At 39.4% G+C, this 19395-nt stretch overlaps 1 protein-coding gene across 6 annotated transcripts in view; it reads left to right on the forward strand.

The window, feature by feature from the left end:
- LOC126354670 (uncharacterized) overlaps positions 1-19395 on the forward strand; it is a 192321-nt gene that overhangs the window by 154507 nt on the left and 18419 nt on the right. For all 6 annotated transcript variants that reach the window (XM_050004468.1, XM_050004467.1, XM_050004462.1 and 3 more), the window contains 3 exons: positions 6212-6286; positions 6374-6425; positions 16495-16788. In XM_050004468.1, coding sequence (XP_049860425.1) covers positions 6212-6286; positions 6374-6425; positions 16495-16788 — 421 coding nt within the window. The remainder of the gene's footprint in view (positions 1-6211; positions 6287-6373; positions 6426-16494; positions 16789-19395) is intronic.

A 19395-nucleotide genomic window follows, 5' to 3' on the forward strand; every position in this document is an offset into this window, starting at 1 on the left:
GACTGGAATTCGGTAGTAGGAAAAGGTAGAGAAGGAAACGTAGTAGGTGAATATGGATTGGGGCTAAGAAATGAAAGAGGAAGCTGCCTGGTAGAATTTTGAACAGAGCACAACTTAATCATAGGTAACACTTGGTTAGAGAATCATAAAAGAAGGTTGTATACTTGGAAGAAGCCTGGAGATACTGACAGGTTTCAGATAGATTATATAATGGTAAGACAGAGATTTAGGAACCAGGTTTTAAATTGTAAGACATTTCCAGGGCCAGATGTGGACTCTGATCACAATCTATTGGTTATGAACTGTAGATTAAAACTGAAGAAACCGCAAAAAGGTGGGAATTTTAGGAGATGGGATCTGGATAAACTGAAAGAACCAGAGGTTGTACAGAGTTTCAGGGAGAGCATAAGGGAACAACTGGCAGGAATGGGGGAAAGAAATACAGTAGAAGAAGAATGGGTAGCTTTGTGGGATGAAGTAGTGAAGGCAGCAGAGGATCAAGTAGGTAAAAAGATGAGGGCTAGTAGAAATCCTTGGGCAACAGAAGAAATATTGAATTTAATTGATGAAAAGAGAAAATATAAAAATGCAGTAAATGAAGCAGGCAATAAGGAATACAAAAATATCAAAAATGGGATTGACAGGAAGTGCAAAACGGCTAAGCAGGGATGGCTAGAGGATAAATGTAAGGATGTAGAGGCTTATCTCACTAGGGGTTAAATAGATACTGCACACAGGAAAATTAAAGAGACTATTGGAGAAAAGAGAGCCACTTGTATGAATATCAAGAGCTCAGATGGAAACCCAGTTCTAAGCAAAGAAGGGAAAGCGGAAAGGTTGAAGGAGTATATAGAGGGTCTATACAACGGCGATGTATTTGAGGACAATATTATGGAAATGGAAGAGGATGTAGATGAAGATGAAATGGGAGATATGATACTGCATGAAGAGTTTTACAGAGCACTGAAAGACCTGAGTCGAAACAAGCCCCCGGAGTAGACAACATTCCATTAGAACTACTGACGGCCTTGGGAGAGCCAGTCCTGACAAAACTCTACCATCCGGTGAGCAAGATGTATGAGACAGGCGAAATACCCTCAGACTCAAGAAGAATATAATAATTCCAATCCCAAAGAAAGCAGGTGTTCACAGATGTGAGAATTACTGAACTATCAGTTTAATAAGTCACGGCTGCAAAATACTAATGCGAATTCTTTACAGACGAATGGAAAAACTAGTAGAAGCTGACCTTGGGGAGGAACAGTTTTTGATTCAGTAGAAATATGAGAACACGTGAGGCAATACTGACCCTACAACTTATCTTAGAAGCTAGATTAAGGAGAGGCAAGCCTACGTTTCTAGCATTTGTAGACTTAGAGAAAGCTTTTGACAATGTTGACTGGAGTACTCTCTTTAAAATTCTGAAGGTGGCAGGGGTAAAATATAGGGAGCAAAAGGCTATTTACAATTTGTATAGAAACCAAATGGCAGTTATAAGAGTTGAGGGGCATAAAAGGGAAGCAGTGGTTGGGAAGGGAGTAAGACAGGGTTGTAGCCTCTCCCTGACATTATTCAATCTGTATATTGAGCAAGCAGTGAAGGAAACAAAAGGAAAAATTCTGAGTAGGTATTAAAATCCATGGAGAAGAAATAAAAACTTCGAGGTTTGCCGATGACATTGTAATTCTGTCAGAGACAGCAAGGAGTTGGAAGAGCAGTGAATGGAATGGATAGTGTTTTGAAAGAGGATATAAGATGAATATCAAGAAAAGCAAAACGAGAATAATAGAATGTAGTTGAATTAAGCCGGGTGATGTTTGGGGTATTAGATTAGGAATTGAGACACTTAAAATAGTAAAGGAGTTTTGGTATTTGGGGAGCAAAATAACTGATGATGGTCGAAGTAGAGAGGATATAAAATCTAGACTGGCAATGGGAAGGAAAGCGTTTCTGAAGAAGAGAAATTTGTTAACATCGAGTATAGATTTAAGTGTGAGGAAGTCGTTTCTGTAAGTATTTGTATGGAGTGTAGCCACGTATGGAAGTGAAACATGGACGATAACTAGTTTGGACAAGAAGAGAATAGAAGCTTTCGATATGTGGTGCTACAGAAGAATGCTGAAGATTAGATGGGTAGACCACATAACTAATGAGGAGGTGTTGAATAGGATTGGGGAGAAGAGAAGTTTGTGGCACAACTTGACTAGAAGAAGAGATCAGCTAGTAGGAAATGTTCTGAGACATCGAGGGATCACCAATTTAGTATTGGAGGGCAGCGTGGAGGGTAAAAATCGTAGAGGGAGACCAAGAGATGAATACACCAAGTAGATTCAGAAGGCTGTAGGTTGCAGTAGGTACTGGGAGATGAAGAAGCTTGCACAGGATAGGGTAGCATGGAGAGCTGCATCAAACCAGTCTCAGGACTGAAGACCACAACAACAGTATGAGAGGTACCACATGTGAACAAGCATTTCAGTCAAGACTATGATGGAGAATCTGGAGTGAGTGGTGTATGCAATGGTTTGCAAAAAGTGGCTATATCACCTTTTAAATGTAATACTTAAAGCTGCTGTAGAGTCTAAAAGGCTAAGCCATGAATAGCTCTGTATTTCGAAACAGCTGACAATGTCTACAGATATTATGGTCACTACATGCTGCAGTGGTAGGATTTAAAAAACTTGTTCCACAGGTACTTCCAAGGAAACACTGAGGGCATCAGGTTCAACATGTTGGGCTGATAGATAAGAAACTACCTATATGCTTAGAAATTCATAAATGTTTTAAGGCTCTGATAAACATAACTCATAAGAGTAAGAAATGAAATGAGCAAAGTGTAGGAGTAGGTCTTAAAAACATAATCTTACCCTTTTTAGATTCAGTCCAGACAAGAGAGAATTAATACAGCACCTAAGGCCTTGCAGTCTGAGAGTGTGGACTTTGCAGCTGCGTATAACTTCTTAAAGCAACTCTGTTTTTGTCCAGTAACAACATTTATTCACAACTTCATATGTGGTTTTAAGGCTACTCAGTTTTGTAGTGATTCACAGAGTAAAGATGGAGGTGTGTAAATTTGTATAGAAAATGAGAGACAAGAAATACTGATTTTTTTTCCTACAATAATTGAACCATTTTGAAAACACAAGAACGAAGAAAAATTCATTTAAGTAATTTTTGTTTTATGAGTGATAGACTATGTTGGAGACATCAGAGGCTATAAAGAGTCAAATACAGGTACAAACTTTAACAAGCTCAGCAAGCTGAAGTGTTATGGAGCTGTAGTGGCTAATAGTTGGTACCATTTTCTTTAAGGCACTAAGGCTCACAACTTGTTTAATATCAATCTTTAAAAGCATAAAAATATTTTGAACACTCAAGGATCCTTCACAAGTACAGAACAAGTTTAACAGAAAATGGAGGATTGAAATGAGACAAGTTATGGGCCTTAGTGATGAATAAAGCAAACAGTGCCAGCTCTCACTCACTACAAGCTCCATAATACACATCGACATGACTCCCAATCTTAGACAGTGGTCTGATGATGCTGCAACATGACTGTCTTTCGAATTTGTGCTTAGCTTGTTTTTAAGTCTGAAACTGCTACCTGAATCTCTGTAGCCACTTAAGTTACCTGCAGCATTAGGAAACGAAATGTTGGGTCCAAAAACATGCCTTGGACGATGCTCTAAAGTCCATAAAACAGAAGTTGCCAAGAACACAAATGCTGGCTGTGAAAGCCTACATTGTATGATCATTTAAGTAAGGCTAGAATTTAAATCAGTAAGTGCATTTCATTAGCAATTTTCATTTTTACACTGGTAATCAAACTTACTTGCTTTCAAATCATCTATTCAAATCATCTGTTCATTCTTATTTTGTTGTTCAGCACAGTGTTAGATATTATTTCACTTTTTGTGAATTGTTCAGTGTTGTAATTAATTAATTAATTAATTTTAATATTCAATTATTCTGAACATAAAAATATTGTCTTGCCGATAAATGCAGATTCTCATAAAGCGCAGTTTGATTTTGTATTTATTAAAAAAAGTGCAATGATGCAAGAATGAAAAGCTATTTCATGTGTGCATAGATAAGGGAAAATTAGTTAAGATTATATTTCACTTCACCAAAGTATTTAAAATAAAATAGAGTTTTTTTTAAAGTTTATCTCTCGCAGGAGACAGTCACAATTAATGGCGAAAGCCTAAAGAGGGTAGAGTGCTTCAGAACAACAGTGGCAAGTTATGGAAATCTGGATTCTGAGCGCAGAATGCAAGCTGGATGGAGAATTTGGGAAAGGATGTTAGAATCCTCTGACAAGAATATAAATGACCAAGTCAGGGCGAAGACATTTAAGGAAGTTGTAAGGCAAGAATTATTCTATGGAGCAGACACATGGGCAACAGATAAGAACCAGTGCAATAGGCTAGAGGTATGTAACATGAAGATGCCGAAGTGGATGTGTGAAGTCATCAGAGTGGTCCAGTTGCCAGATGAGAAAATCTGAGGAATCGTAAAACTTGAGGTATCCAAAAAGTTGCAGGAGAGAATACTCCAGTGATATGGACATACAAGAAGAGGCCAGAGTCATGTTGCAGGGAGCCCAATGGAGATGGCAGTGGAAGGGATTACAAAACAGAGGTGGCTTAAAAAGAGATGGTTGGACTGCATTTGAGAGGACCAGAGGGAAAAGCAACTGACAGAGGATGACATGAAGGACAAGGAAAGGTGGAAGAAACTTGATAGAAACATTGACCCTGTATAAGGCAGGAACAATGACAAGACAAGAGGAGGATGGTGAGGATGGTGATGAGAAGGCTGGTGAGGATGATGATGTTATTTCATTTTTTTGTCTCAAGTGGGTGGAGAGCAGTTGGGCAATGGAGAGGGTGGTGTGCGTAGTGCGGGTGTGAGGGGTGCTGGCTATGAGAGATGGTGTGAGGGCAACATTTTGTTCAGTTGGGAATGGGGTGGATGGGAGGTAGATGTACGGGAAGCAGAGGAGGCTCACTTTGTGTAATTGCTCGGAGGTCCCCCTGGCTGTTCTTACAGCCCTGGAAGGTCTCCTTGGCTACTAATGAGACCAAGGTTAACTTTAGGTTTGATGGGTTACAGGAGGGTCTGTAAACCCCAGATTACATTGGTCTTACATAAATTTCATGAGGTTTTAAATCAGTAATTTAATTTGTTGGTGTTTATAGCGAGAGATCTACACAATGGGACATCGGCTGCTCACTCATGTTTCTTAGGTGTGTCCTCAGGCTATGGCTCCCAGAGCAGTTTTCAATGTACTACAAAGAATTACTTGTTATCAAGAGAGAATTTGAACAGTTTAAACAACAGCGTGGCAGGTGTGGGTTTTTTTTTTTTTTTTTTTTTTTTTTTTTTTTTTTTTTTTTTTTTTTTTTACACCTGAGAGTGGGATGTTGTCCTCCAACATGGTTTGTCCTGAGACTGGAACAGTGACCAGTGTGTGAAATGTGTGGAACATAGGTGTCAATACGCCATACTTTGATTGTGTTCTATTTGCTGGCCTCTGAGGAGATCTGTTTGATGTATGGGATTAGCCCACTACTGTCAGTGATAATGAGATGATTGTGGTACGGGTTTTAATGTTTTGTGTACTATCTGACCACCTTCCTAAAATATTTGGTGGGAAATTTTTAGTGTGTGCAGAGTAGCTGAGTCGTCCACTTTTATTAAGTGGTCGCACAATCAAAATAATGAGGTCTCTCTTCAAAAGGATTGTAATGCTATTTTAAAATGGATTTTATTTAATGTTGGCCTGCATTTTTTTTATTTGTGTTTCATGTTATTTTTTTTTGTGATTTCAATATTATATTTTACCATATTGTGATTTTGTGGTGTCCCTGTGTGGTTTTAGAGTTTGTTGATGTTTTGTTTTTAAGTACACTCATTTCTCTTACATATGATGTTGTTGATGATTCTATAACAATCATCATCATCATCATCATTATCATTACACTTCAGTCACATTCATCTGTCAGCTACTGAAGAGTTAAAATTCCAAACACGGCAATACTTTTTCCCTGCTCTTATCCCTGAAACAAAATCTAAATATTGCAGGGATTTCCTTTAGGAAAATTTTCCCATTTTTCTAATGAGTTTGCAAAGTATCTCTTCTTTGTTTTAGTAGTATTTTATAATAATTTTCAAATTATTTTTATTAACACTAAAACTTTTGTTTATACAGACCAGTTACATATTGGAGTACAAAGATTTTCTGAAAAGAGAAGTCACATGTGATGAACAGTATGGAAAACATAAGGTTAGTGAATAAATTTTAAAAGGAGAATTTTAGGATATAGCTTTCATTGTCAGACATAAGAGTTCAAAGATTTTCTTTCTTTTTCAGGTCAGCACCAATGATACAAATGCAAAGAAAGTAAACAAGAGAGACTGCAAAGGTAAATTTAAGTACTGCTGCATTATTAATAGATCTTTTTGGTACACATCTTTGATCAAAATTATGAAATGTTTCATAAAATAGTAGTGTAAATTGGGAATGAAGTGCAATCACCGCCTCCCTTTTCACTCTTCTTCAGTATGACATTATCAGGTCTCAGTCAACTCCCAGGGGGCTCCTGGTTCTTTTGTGAGTTCATGTGTGGCACACCCATGGTCCTGAGCTATTACAGCCCAGTCTTCCTTCCTGGGCAGCATTTCCTCCACTGTAGTGTTCCCTCTCCATTCTGGCTCTTTCCCTGCTGCTCCCTCCTTCCCATCTCTTGGTGTTATTATTTATGTTGACTTTGCTATCCACCTGGTTCCCTGTATTACTTGTAATTTTTGTTCATCTTGTGTGTTCTCTTTCATCTTTTCTGGCATTTTTGCCCCCCCCCCCCCCCCTCCAGACTTTGACCTCCACTTTTAAATTTTATGTCTTTAGTGTGAGTCATTTGGGGAAGAACCAAGCGTCTATGGTATGGAATCCCCCTTCCTTACCTTCTTCCTTCTATGCTGTAGCCCCCCTCTGCCCTGCTAGGTCACCGGCATGTGTAGCGGGCCTGTTGCGTACCCATGTGGCAGAGCTCTTCTCTCCACTGGTATGACAAAGAGTGGTTACTTGTCATCCTGGAACATCAGAAGTCCCAGCAACAGTTGCCGCCGTGCCAGACGGTGTTAAGTGCATATACGAACCATCAACAAAACTGTAAATATTGCCCGCATGAAGCATTTCTAACTTCCAAATGCAATTTAAAAAATATTGTGGGACATAGATACTTCTGATTTTCAGCATCATGCAAAGTAACTTACAGATTTTTGTATAAAAAAATTGATGCAGTTCTATGCAGACTCTTTTTGTTATTCATAAAATATTGAGCTTAAACTCTGCCGCAACCCATGCACACACGAACATCTCTTTGGTGATACAACCTCTTGCATCCACCATTGTATCTGTCACTGTAGAAATGTTCTGTCCAGGAAGACAAGAATGTATAAACTCCATTGCGGTGGATCACCGTCCTGCAGGAAGATCACATCTTGGTGAAGGGAAAGGAGCTGAGGGACAAAAATTGCTCAAGCAAGGCCAGATCAATGGTTCCTGTTACTGTATGCACAATGCAGAAAAATATTCTAACTGTGCTGTCTTTCATGAGCACAAACCACATGTGAAGGTTGTTTTATTCAACCTTTTCACGTATGTGTTGTTTAGTCAGGGAAAACAACATTTCTATGTAGCATCTTGTGAACTGTTGAGTAAGAGATGCTCAGTAAACTGACTTTGATGGGCTTATTTGAAAGGTCTGATCTCCTGTATCATTTTGTCAGGTGTGCTTTTTCTGACAGTCTGTTTACATCCTAGGAGCTACAAACTTGTCATACCAAGCTGTAATTGTCATAATGTCTGGTGGCTCCCTTGGAAATTCACGTCAAAAATTTCTTTGGGCAGCAAAGGAGCCGAGAATATACCCGCAGCTCTTCCTTGCCTGTCATAAGAGGCGACCAAAAGCAGTCTTTTTTTATTGGGTCTAGTTTTTTATCTTGATTTTGTGGATGTTCTTCAGACTTCTGGAGGTTTTTCACTCTTTTCACTTTTTTAACACTTTTCGCTTTACCTTCTTTTGGCTTTTTAAATTCTGAACTCCTTTTTGGGTTTGACCCCCACTTTCCAAATTTTGCCAAAGTGTGGGCCATTTGAGGAAGGATGCCTTACTGTAGTGCATTAACTCCCCACTGTGCACTGTTATCTTTTGCAGCTACCAGTCAGGTGGACCTACATCTGCACCCGAAATCCAGTGCGTTAGCCAGTCCGTTGTGAGGGAGGGGAAAGGGGGGGGGGGGTTGTCATGCATCCTTTCGGTGGTAGCCCCCTGACAACATAGAGATTGCACTGCCAATGCCTGAGCTGTAACCTTCCCATGTTCCCATGTCAGCCAGGGAGTAGGTGCGTGTCCACTTCGCAGTACCTTTTCTCCAGGCAACGGCTACTGTGCCAGGTGGCTGTTGCCTTGGCAGGGTGACACCAACGGGGAGAGCTTCCAATTGGAGGGAGTGGCATAGGGGTGGATGATCCACAGTGAAATCGATCAAACTTAATGGTTGCCTGCCAACATGGCTGTCTCATCAGTCAGGAACAGTGATTTTAATGCAGAAGTTTACGACCTATTGCATTTCTATCATTGACCATGCCTCAAGACTAGAGCCAGATGAGGAGAGATGGAAGTGAACAGTTTGCTGAGTTCTTGGTTTGTTCCTGGACTATTGGCAGTTCTTTTGCTACAACAATGCCATTGTTTTCCATTGAAAATATTGAAGATCAGTTTGGGGAGGTTTGTGGTGATAGAGATGATGAGAAATGAATCTTAGCTGGTACACCAACCAATCTTGGGCACTTTAGGCCTGTGTCAAGTTAAGAGATAGACCAGTCACCATTTCTCCTCATACCAAGCTCAACAGAATTTAAGGTTTTACCTTCCATTGGAACTTAACACTACAAGCTGATGAAGAGCACTAATTTGGCATGGTGTGGAGTCCATTTTGTTTGCCGCATCCAGAAGGGACCCAAGGATAATACAGTGGACACTGGAGCTTGTATCCTAGCCTTCGTTTGCAACATTTTACCTGGTAAGGTTTTACTTGAGAAGATTAAGGTCATGGTCTATATGAGTGATGTCAGGCTTTCTTGGTCTGATCAGATGTTTTAAGTGCCAAAGGTTCAGACACGTGTCCTCCCACTGTACTAATGAGGCTATCTAAAGGACACGTGGATGGCTGTCTCATGGGGCAACCCTTGTGACCAACCCCCTCAATGTGTCAACTGTCCAGAACCACATCCTCCTCATTCACCACATTGCCCATTGCTCAGGAGGGAGAAGAAAATTCAAGAGTACAAAATGCTTGACTGCCTGCCTTACCAAGATGCAAGGAAAAAAAGTTTGAAAGACTTCATTTGACAAATATGGTCTCCAACTCTGCAACTGTCTTGCCACAGTCCACACTTCAAGCAACGACAAGGTCTCATACACCACCTCCTAGCCCTGGTCGTATTCCAGGGCCTGCCCTACAGTTGGAGGGGGGAACACAACTCCTTCATCCTCTACACTGGTAGCACTGGTGGTTTCCACACCAACAGTGCGGCTAGAGATGCCTAGTCGTCCTCTTGTGTCGGGGATATGGACACCTGTCAACATACCCCCTCTCAGGGCAAGGACCAGCAACCACAAGCTGCAAGCTGTAGAAAAGTATGGTCCTCTTTGGTTCCGGAAGATGAAATGGGGAAATCTTCACCAAAATCGAAGTCTCAGTAGGTTAAAAAGCATAAGCAGAAAGGTAACTACTTTCCGAGGCTTCAGATGTTCCACTCCCCAGCCCCTGCAGTGGGCATACAGGTGACAGATCACACAATCAGATGGCCACAACCAGGCAGTGAAGTAATCACACCTATCTTTCCCATTCGCCACTTTCTCAGACCTGACTCCAATGTTCCTTCAATGGAACTGTAATGACTGCTATCACCATTTGACTGAAATCTGTCATTTAATGGCTACTTGCTTCATAATTGGCATAGCACTTCAGGAAACACAGTTTACAGCAACACACCTCCTTGCTCTGAAAAACTATAAACCCTACTGTACCAATAACGTAATGTTGAGAGAGCATCCAGTGGGGTCTGTACCCTCATATGCTCAGATATTTTCAGTGAGCAGGTGCCCCTTACCACCACACTGCCATGGCCATTAGTGTCTACCTGTCAGTTCAGATGACAATATGTAATGTTTACATACCATCAAATGAACCTTTCCATTATCATGAGCTGTTGGAGTTAGTGGCACAGCTCCCTGCCCCCCCTTCCTTTTATTGGGGCCTCCATTGCCAATAATCCTCGGTGGGGTGGCGACACTATATCTCACAGTGTCTTGATTACTAGAACACCTTTCCAGAAGTAGACATCTGCATACTCAACACTGGAGCTGCAACACATTTCAGTGTGGTTCATGGAACATTTTCAGCTATTGATCTCTCAATTTGGAGCCCGAGTATATTACCGCTGATACAGTGGCACATCCATGGCGATCTTTGTGACAGACACCATTTTCCTATCATTCTCCCCCTCTCCACTCTCTGACTTCTGGAACATGCTCCATGTTGGTAGATTTGGAAAGCTGGTTGGGTGGTTTTTTGCTCTACAGTCACTTTTGGAACCAGTCATGTAATGGGTATCGACAAATTGGCACAGGATATTATTGATACTATTACTCATGCTGCAGCAGCAATGATACCCCCCTCCTCTGGCTCATCCTGATGACCACCAATTTCATGGTGGTCTAAAGACATAGCCACGGCTATTAGGGAACGCTGCAGGGTACTTCAACAGCACAAGGGCCACATCTCTTTGGATAATTTAGTAACATTCAAGGAACTGTAGACAAAAGCACGGTTTTTAATAAAGTAAGTAAAGTAGGAGTGTTGGACGTAATATGTCTGAACTATGCAATCCCACACCCCATCGTCCCAAGTAGTTACTAAACTCCAGCACATTTGTGGCCATCCGCCACCCAAGGTGGTTCCTGGCATCCTAGTTGGTGGTAACATCTGCAATGGTTCTGTGGTACTTGCCGAATGTTTTGCAGCCCACTTCACTGACGTTTCTGCTTGAAGTAATTACCATCCTCATTTCCCGACCCTGAAACACCCTACTGAGTGTCGCCCACTGTTTTTCCACGTACACTGCCCTCTATCATATAATGTCCCCTTTAGAGAATGGGAGCTTCGCAGCACTTTGGCAGAGGGTCGAGATACGGCCCCTGGACGCGACAAAATCCACAACCAAGTGCTCAAGCATCTTTGTGGCGACAGCATGAAACATATCCTCAGGCTCTTTTATTGCATTTGGTGGGAAGGTATTATTATTCCTGTCCTGAAACTGGGAAAGAACTCACATATTTTAACTAACTACCAGCCAATCTCTCTGATGAGTGGGCTGTGTAAGCTATTCAAACAAATGATCAACTGTTGCATGAGTATTCAAACAAATGATCAACTGCTGCATGAGTGAGGTTTCCAGGGCATATATCCCCAATGGGAGTGCAGGTTACTTTCTTCCCCCCTCGCCTTGTTTTGCCTTTAGACCCTCTTGTGCAAGATTTTCCTAGGGTTATCTCTGTTTTCTATTACTCATCATGTTACGACTACAGCCATGGCCTTTTGACCCCATACCATTAGTTACAAATACTGGGAAATGGATGTCCTCCAGTGACGGATACATATGGGGGGCGCATGTCGTCATCCCCACCCACCACCACCACCACCACCACCACCACCACCACCTTGCAGGTTGACCCTCATTGCCACCCGCGCCACCCCCTCCAGTCAGCCTGCATGCTATTCATTCATTTCTTTTGTCAGTCAACTCGAGTGAGTCGAGTTATTGAGGAGTTGTACTTATCTATTTATCTAAGTAGCACGCATGTCCGCATCATTGTATTTTATGTGTTTGTCTGGCACACAGATAGCTAACACATACCTATCAGAAATGTTGCAGTCATTCTAGTGATCTCAATACGTTATTCTGTCTGGCATTTGTTTGAGAAAAGTCGCAAATATTCTACTGTTTTCTTATACAGAGAACCTTCAGTACATAGTGTTCACCAAATAGTAAGCTAGTTACATTCAGAAGCAGAAATATTAAGACTGAAGAATGAATAAGTAAAAAGTTCGATACACATTAATTGCTGGATGATGTCATCATTGGAAACTCGCCCTTATATTATATAATATATGTTGTAAGGTACATATTGGTTTGTCTTTTTTATAGTATGTATTTGTTGACACTCCATAAAAGTCTGGAAACGAACATTCTGGCAGCGAATGTTCTCAAAACAACCGAGCCACACATATAAGGGAAGCAAAGTCGTTGCCAGATAGTCAGTTTGAAAGCCACAATAACTTGGAAGTGATAAAAAGCGAACAACTGCGATTATTGGCTGTTACCACAGACTTCAGTCAGTGTTGTGCTTAGTGATATTAGAAATACGCAGAGTATGACCACGTGTGTTTTAGTGCTAAGTGTGCTAATGTTGCATTTTTCAGTGCAAATAAAGTATTTACTCAAGAGTAATTGGCATCTAATTTACCTATGTTGTAACCATATAATAAAATGATTGGTTGTGTAATAAGGAGAAGAAAAGTAGAAACATCTGAAGATTTCGGTCACCATTCAGCCGCAAAAACACCACCAGATTTACAGGCAGAGCCCAGCACTTTGTCGAAACTTCCACAACAGAGTTCTTCGACTGATTCCTTTAATCTCACAGATATTTGCAATTATTTGGATATATCAACATCAGGAAATATTTGTGATGATATAAAACATAAGCTTCTCCAAGGAAACCTGGAAAAGGTTATATCTTTCCTACTTTTGAGCACGAAAAGAGGGGATGGGTAGAACGCAGACAAGTGCACGATAATCACTTTGAACAGTATCCATGTCTGCTGTGCTCACAAGTTAAAAAGGGACTTCTTTGCATTAACTGCTCCAATTTTGTGAAATAACGGTTGTAGGAAAGAAATCCATTATCGCCAAGAAGTTTGTGACTGAACCACATATTGCCAAACTTCTTGTTATTACAGCATAATCTTCAATGAGGCTACGGACATGGTGCACTTCGCAACTGTGTTCAGCTGCAAGATATGTTGATGGTGATGGCAAATTGTACAAAAGATTTTTGGGTTTCATTGACATTAATAAAGACAATGGTGACCTGGAGACCCACTCTCAGCTTAAGTACCACTTTGAAGCATCAACAGATGCAAAATTATTTTTGGTGACATGAGACAACCGCAAACTTGAGGTCATAAATCAATTGTCAAGACAGAGAATGTAAAGCATTAGGGAAAACAGAGACCATATTGTACCTGTAATCATATCACGGTCATCCTGCAGACATCTATTTAAGGATCTAGGGATCCTCACAGTAACCTCACAGTATATATATTCCCTTATGAAATTTGTTGATAATAATCCAACCCAATTCAAAAGTAATAGCAGTGTGCATACCTATAACACCAGGAGAAAGGATGATCTTCACTATGCAGGGTTAAATCTGACTTTGGCACAGAAAGGGGTAAATTATGCTGCCACAAAAGTCTTTGGGCACCTATCAAACAGCATCAAAAGCCTGACAGATAGCCAACTAACATTTAAAAATAAATTAAAAGAATTTCTAGATGACAACTCCTTCTACTCATTGGCTGAATTTTTAGATATAAATTAAGGGAGGGAAAAAAAACTAACTTAATCATTAGTGTCATGCAATATTTTGTGTAATGTAATTTCTTGTACAGACATCTTTTATTAACCTGACACGTTCCACATCATTACGAAGTGTCGTATTCATGATCTATGGAACAAGTATTAATCTAATCTAATCTAATCTAATATTTCATGAAAAGCAAAATATTCCTATGTGGGGGCGTGGAGATGATGGGAATCTATTAGAAAATGAAAATGACCGTGAAAGTATAGCGAGTAACGAGGAAAACTTTAGAGCTCTTCTAAGATCTAGAATTGATGCTGGAGACTTGCAACTAAAACATCACCTTGAGACCACTAAAGTGAATGTCACTTACATAAGTGAAATAACATCTCTCAAACTTATTTCAGCTGTGGAACAGTGATGTTATCTAGAATTCTGGAGGAAATCGGAGGTTCTTGTTATTACAGCATAATCTTCAATGAGGCTACGGACATGGTGCACTTCACGCAACTGAGTTCAGCTGCAAGATATGTTGATGGTGATGGCAAATTGTACAAAAGATTTTTGGGTTTCATTGACATTAATAAAGACAATGATTGTAGTGGAAACATTGACGTTGAACCTCGAGAGTCAAGATGAAGAGCGTAGCGTTACTGTTGTAGTATTAGGTACTAAGATTTTCTCTGTCACTGGAGAACTGGGTGGGTATTAGCTGTGATGGTTGTGCAATTAATATGTCATAATCGAAAGGAGCTTTGGCTACAATAAAAAAGAAAGCTATCAACGCGCAAGTAGCAACGTGTCAAAGTTATCAGCTCAACCTCGCTGTCTCTCACAGTTTCGAAGTTAAGTGTGAGAAACTCACTTGGTACTATTGAAGTAGTAGTATTGTTCTTTACAGCATCTAGCAAGCAGTTCGCAACAGTGAAGAGTCACCTAAAACACTTGCTGCAGTCACATTGTCAAACGAGATGGGTTGAGTGACATGATGCTGTTATTCAATTTGCAGCTGATCTCAGAACAGTTTGCAAAGTTCTTCAAGAAATACAGTGTTGTATGGGTAGAACAGCTGCCAAAGCCAGTATTCTCCTTCAAGCTCTCTCTAATTGTGGGTTTATCATCACTCTGTTCACACTGACTGACATTAAGAGCATAACATAACCAGTCAGAAAAATCTTACAACACCCTAGCTTGGACATTACGATGGCAAAATCAAAATTAGATTCGACACTCAAGGTGTACAATGGCATGAGAGCTAATGCTCATAGCCACTTCGCTCGTATTGTTGAAGAAGATGTGGAGATGAGTGTTCCTTGTCTTACAGGCAGACAAAGACATAGGGAAAACTGCGATCGTAACAATGCTGCTATGACATACTGGAAAAGAGCTTTATTTATCCCAACACTGGACCATGTTACGACTGACATGAGAGAATGTTTTGCTGAAGAAAATATTTATCATTTAAAATTCAATATACTTTTGCCCTCACAACTACTGAAACATGACAGTAATGATCTGGCACATACGTTGAATCAGTGCTTAACTGAACTACCACTCTTTGAAGAATCACTCTTTGTGATTAAAAAGAGACTGATGGGAGAGATTCTTCAATACAAGCAAAAGACTATACATGCCCTTAATGATCATGATTCTGTTATGCAAGCATTGTCTGTTTGTCCTAGAGCTGACTATCCTACTTTGCACATGCTTTACAAAATATTTGCTTGTCTACCTGCATATTTTGCTACAGTAGAAAGATGATTTTCAACAGATGTTTTTCAACATTGCAATGTACAAAGATATGGCTGAGGTTGACAGTGGAGGAGGATCAAGTTAATGGCTTACATAGAATTCATCATTTAAGAAGAGAACCACAGTTGTAACTTTTTTATATCATAAGATGGCATTGTCCTGTATATGTGTATAATCAGTTTGCCAGTAGGTAAAACTTTCTTAAACTTTGTATGTGGCTTGATTGTTTTTTATTATGGTAAAAGTAAAGGTAGCTTAAGATATCTTTAGTGCCTCCTCCTTGAGGTTTCTATGTATTCGCCACTGATGTCCTCTCCATACAATCATAATCACAAGGCAGAGTTAACACTGAAACAATATGGCTACACTAAAGTCATCATAATACTTTTTGTATTGCACACGATATTGAAAGTGAAGGTTGATAGTGACAAGAAACAAGTGAATCTTCACCAGAAGTCACTCTTTCTCCTGACTTCTATCAAAATAGTTACTCCTCTCAGCCACCAATCTCAGTAGAGCTTAGCAGGAGACAAAGCACTAGCATCACAAATTGTTCCAACATGTGCAGATTCAGATCTGCTGAGTATAGCACCGGGACTCAAGAAAGTAAATCATGTAACATTTGTAAACACTGGCTGAAGACAAACACACTGTCAGCATCATTTTATACCCATTACTTCAGTTTTTTCTGCACAAATTATCTTTCATAAAGCATAAGTAACAGTATGTTATAGATATGTTAACAAAACAAACAATTTGACAGGAACCATAAAAAAAAGTCCAAAAAACATTAATTCTGGGAACACAAAAGTGGAATTGTGGTGTATCTGCATTTGCATATAAATTTACTCAAGTTATTCATGTTGCACGTCAAAATAAAAATGTGGATCTTTCTGAGCCTAACCCAGTGTTGTTAAAAAGATTAAAGGCAAAATATTTGTTCACTTGTTTGTTTCCATAGACAGGTCATGTTATTTAGTTAACAAGAAACATAAAATATTACAAGGTAATAAATTTTTTACAGGTGAAGTGCAGCTTCATAGATCATGTAGACGTGGAAACGTAAATGCTGTGCACAGAATTTTAGAAGTGCCAGGTGTAGATGTCAATATTTGTGATAATGCGGGTTGGACACCACTACATGAAGCAGTTCACTACAGCCACACAGCTTGTGTGCAAGCACTATTAAATTTTATACCATCTCCTGGGAGCCCATACGTTTATACAGCAGCACGAGCAGATTGTGGAACAACACCGTTGATTAGTGCAGCAATTGCTGGAGATGCGGACATGTGTCATCTGCTGTTACAGCACACAGGTTGGTGAAAAACATTATCTCCTTTTTTTGCCACTTTCTGTGTCTTTTGTGCTCAAGTTTTGAAACATATTGTTAATTTTTGGTAGAAATGTTGTATATTGCAAGACTAATGAGAGTGTACTTTTCATCTTGTGAATAAGTCAGGGTAAATGAAATTTTTCCAGGCCTTGAATTGAATCTAGATTTCCTGCATATGGTGAGCAGTCACCTTAATCACCATCATCAGAGCATGTCTCCATATCTGATACAAAAGTTTGTCAATCACATGGTCTCCCTCAGGGTATGCCGGAACAGCACCACTGTAACAATAGATCTGACTGAGTACTGTGACTTCTCTATGATAGAGCTATATGAAATTCAGAGAAATTAAATGAAAAGAGTCAATGGGAATGAAATAGATGAAGATGCCATAAAATTACATATCAGTGAAAACTATTCAAAAATGCTGAACTGGCAGTATAGTGAGTATTGCCTTAAGCTGTCGTACATGAATTGTGACATAGTGGTTATTGTCACTGGCTGGCATTGCTAGTTCAAACATGATCATCAGAAATTACTTGTTTTCAGTATTTATCATTTCTGGAAGGTTCTCAAAATTTCTTTTGTTTGTAATGTTTGTATAAATAGCAGCACCCTCCATACAGGAGTGCAGTTCTGTTCTGGCTGTATGTTGGTGCTCGTAACATGGTGGAGATGCTGGGTAGTTCAAGACTGTGACTATGAAATAGACTTTAAAATACTGTAAAGTTGCTAAAAATATTCAATGTTTATTTTGAATTTCTTTCTTGTTTCTTTATTGACAGTAAACAGTAAAGAAATTTACAAAAGAAAAACTGTGAATATTTTTTAGGGGCCTTACAGCATTTTCAAAGTCTATTTCATAATTACTTAGATTAGATTAGATTAATACTTGTTCCATAGATCATGTATACGACACTTCGTAATGATGTGGAACGTGTCAGGTTAATAAAAGATGTCTGTACAATATATTACATTACACAAAATACTGCATGACACTAATGTTTAAGCTAGTTCTTTTCCTTCTCCTCCCTTAATTTATATCTAAAAATTCAGCCAGTGAGTAGGAGTTGTCATCTAGAAATTCTTTTAATTTATTTCTAAATGTTGGTTGACTATCTGTCAGGCTTTTGATGCTGTTTGGTAGGTGACCAAAGACTTTTGTGGCAGCATAATTTACCCCTTTGTGTGCCAAAGTCAGATTTAATCCTGCATAGTGAAGATCATCCTGTCTCCTGGTGTTATAGCTATGGACACTGCTATTACTTTTGAACTGGGTAGGATTATTAACATCAAATTTCATAAGTGAATATATATATACTGTGAGGTTACTGTGAGGATCCCTAGATCCTTAAATAGATGTCTGCAGGATGATCGTGGGTGGGCTCCAGCAATTATTCTGATTACACGTTTTTGAGCAATGAATACTTTTCTACTCAATGATGAATTACCCCAGAATATGATGCCATACAAAAGCAGTGAATGAAAGTAGGCATAGTAAGCTAATTTACTGAGATTCTTGTCACCAAAATTTGCAATAACCCTAATAGCATACGTAGCTGAACTCAGACGTTTCAGCAGACCATCAATGTGTTGCTTCCAGTTTAACCTCTCATCAATGGCCACATCTAAAAATTTTGAAAATTCTATCTTAGCTACAGACATCTGTTCAAAGTCTATATTTATTACTGGAGTTGTGCCATTTACTGTACGGAACTGTATATACTGTGTTTTATCAAAGTTTAAAGAGAGTCTGTTTGCTGAGAACGACTTAATAATTTTGTGAGAAACATCATTTACAATTACATCACTTAGTTCTTGGTTTTTGAATGTTATTACTATACTTGTATCATCAGAAAAAAGAACTAACTTTGCATCTTCATCAATATGGAATGGTAAGTCATTGATGTATATCAAGAACAGTAAAGGACCCAAGACCGATCCCTGTGGGACCCCGTACTTGATAGCCCCCCAGTTTGAGGAATCAGCTGTTGTTTTAACATTACATGAATCACTTATTTCAACTTTCTGCATTCTTCCAGTTAAGTATGAATTAAACCATTTGTGCACTGCCCCCCTCAAACCATAATGATTTAGCTTATCTAAAAGATCTAATACTGTGATGATAATTGCATTCCCCTTTAAGGATTTTCAATCAGGTTTAGCTTAGATATACTTTAAAAAGTATACATCACCTTGACCCCAGTTACGCAATGTAATAGCCGTCGTCTACACTGGGAACTAGAACATAAGTAGTTCATCATTTCAAGGTCCGCGTATTGAGTATACCAATTGATTCCATAACAAGAAGAAGTCAGCTGCACATCAGTGTTTTCCAGAAATACTGGTCAGAATTTGACAAAATAGCTGAAAGTATTCAACCGTGTCTCCAAATGAAATAGGTCAGATGACATGATGTGTTTGATAAATGCCAAACGAGAACCTAGAATGCAACCAATGCAGGTAAAACCATATCCTCTGCCAAGAGCAATGCATGACAGAATAACAGACATTTATAAATTTCGAAGACAGAGGACAACACACCGGTGTGTTTCCACTGTGGACGCACTGGGGCACATTGTATGCTAA

Source organism: Schistocerca gregaria, chromosome 3 (genome assembly GCF_023897955.1).
Source record: "Schistocerca gregaria isolate iqSchGreg1 chromosome 3, iqSchGreg1.2, whole genome shotgun sequence".
NCBI classification, from domain to species: domain Eukaryota; kingdom Metazoa; phylum Arthropoda; class Insecta; order Orthoptera; family Acrididae; genus Schistocerca; species Schistocerca gregaria.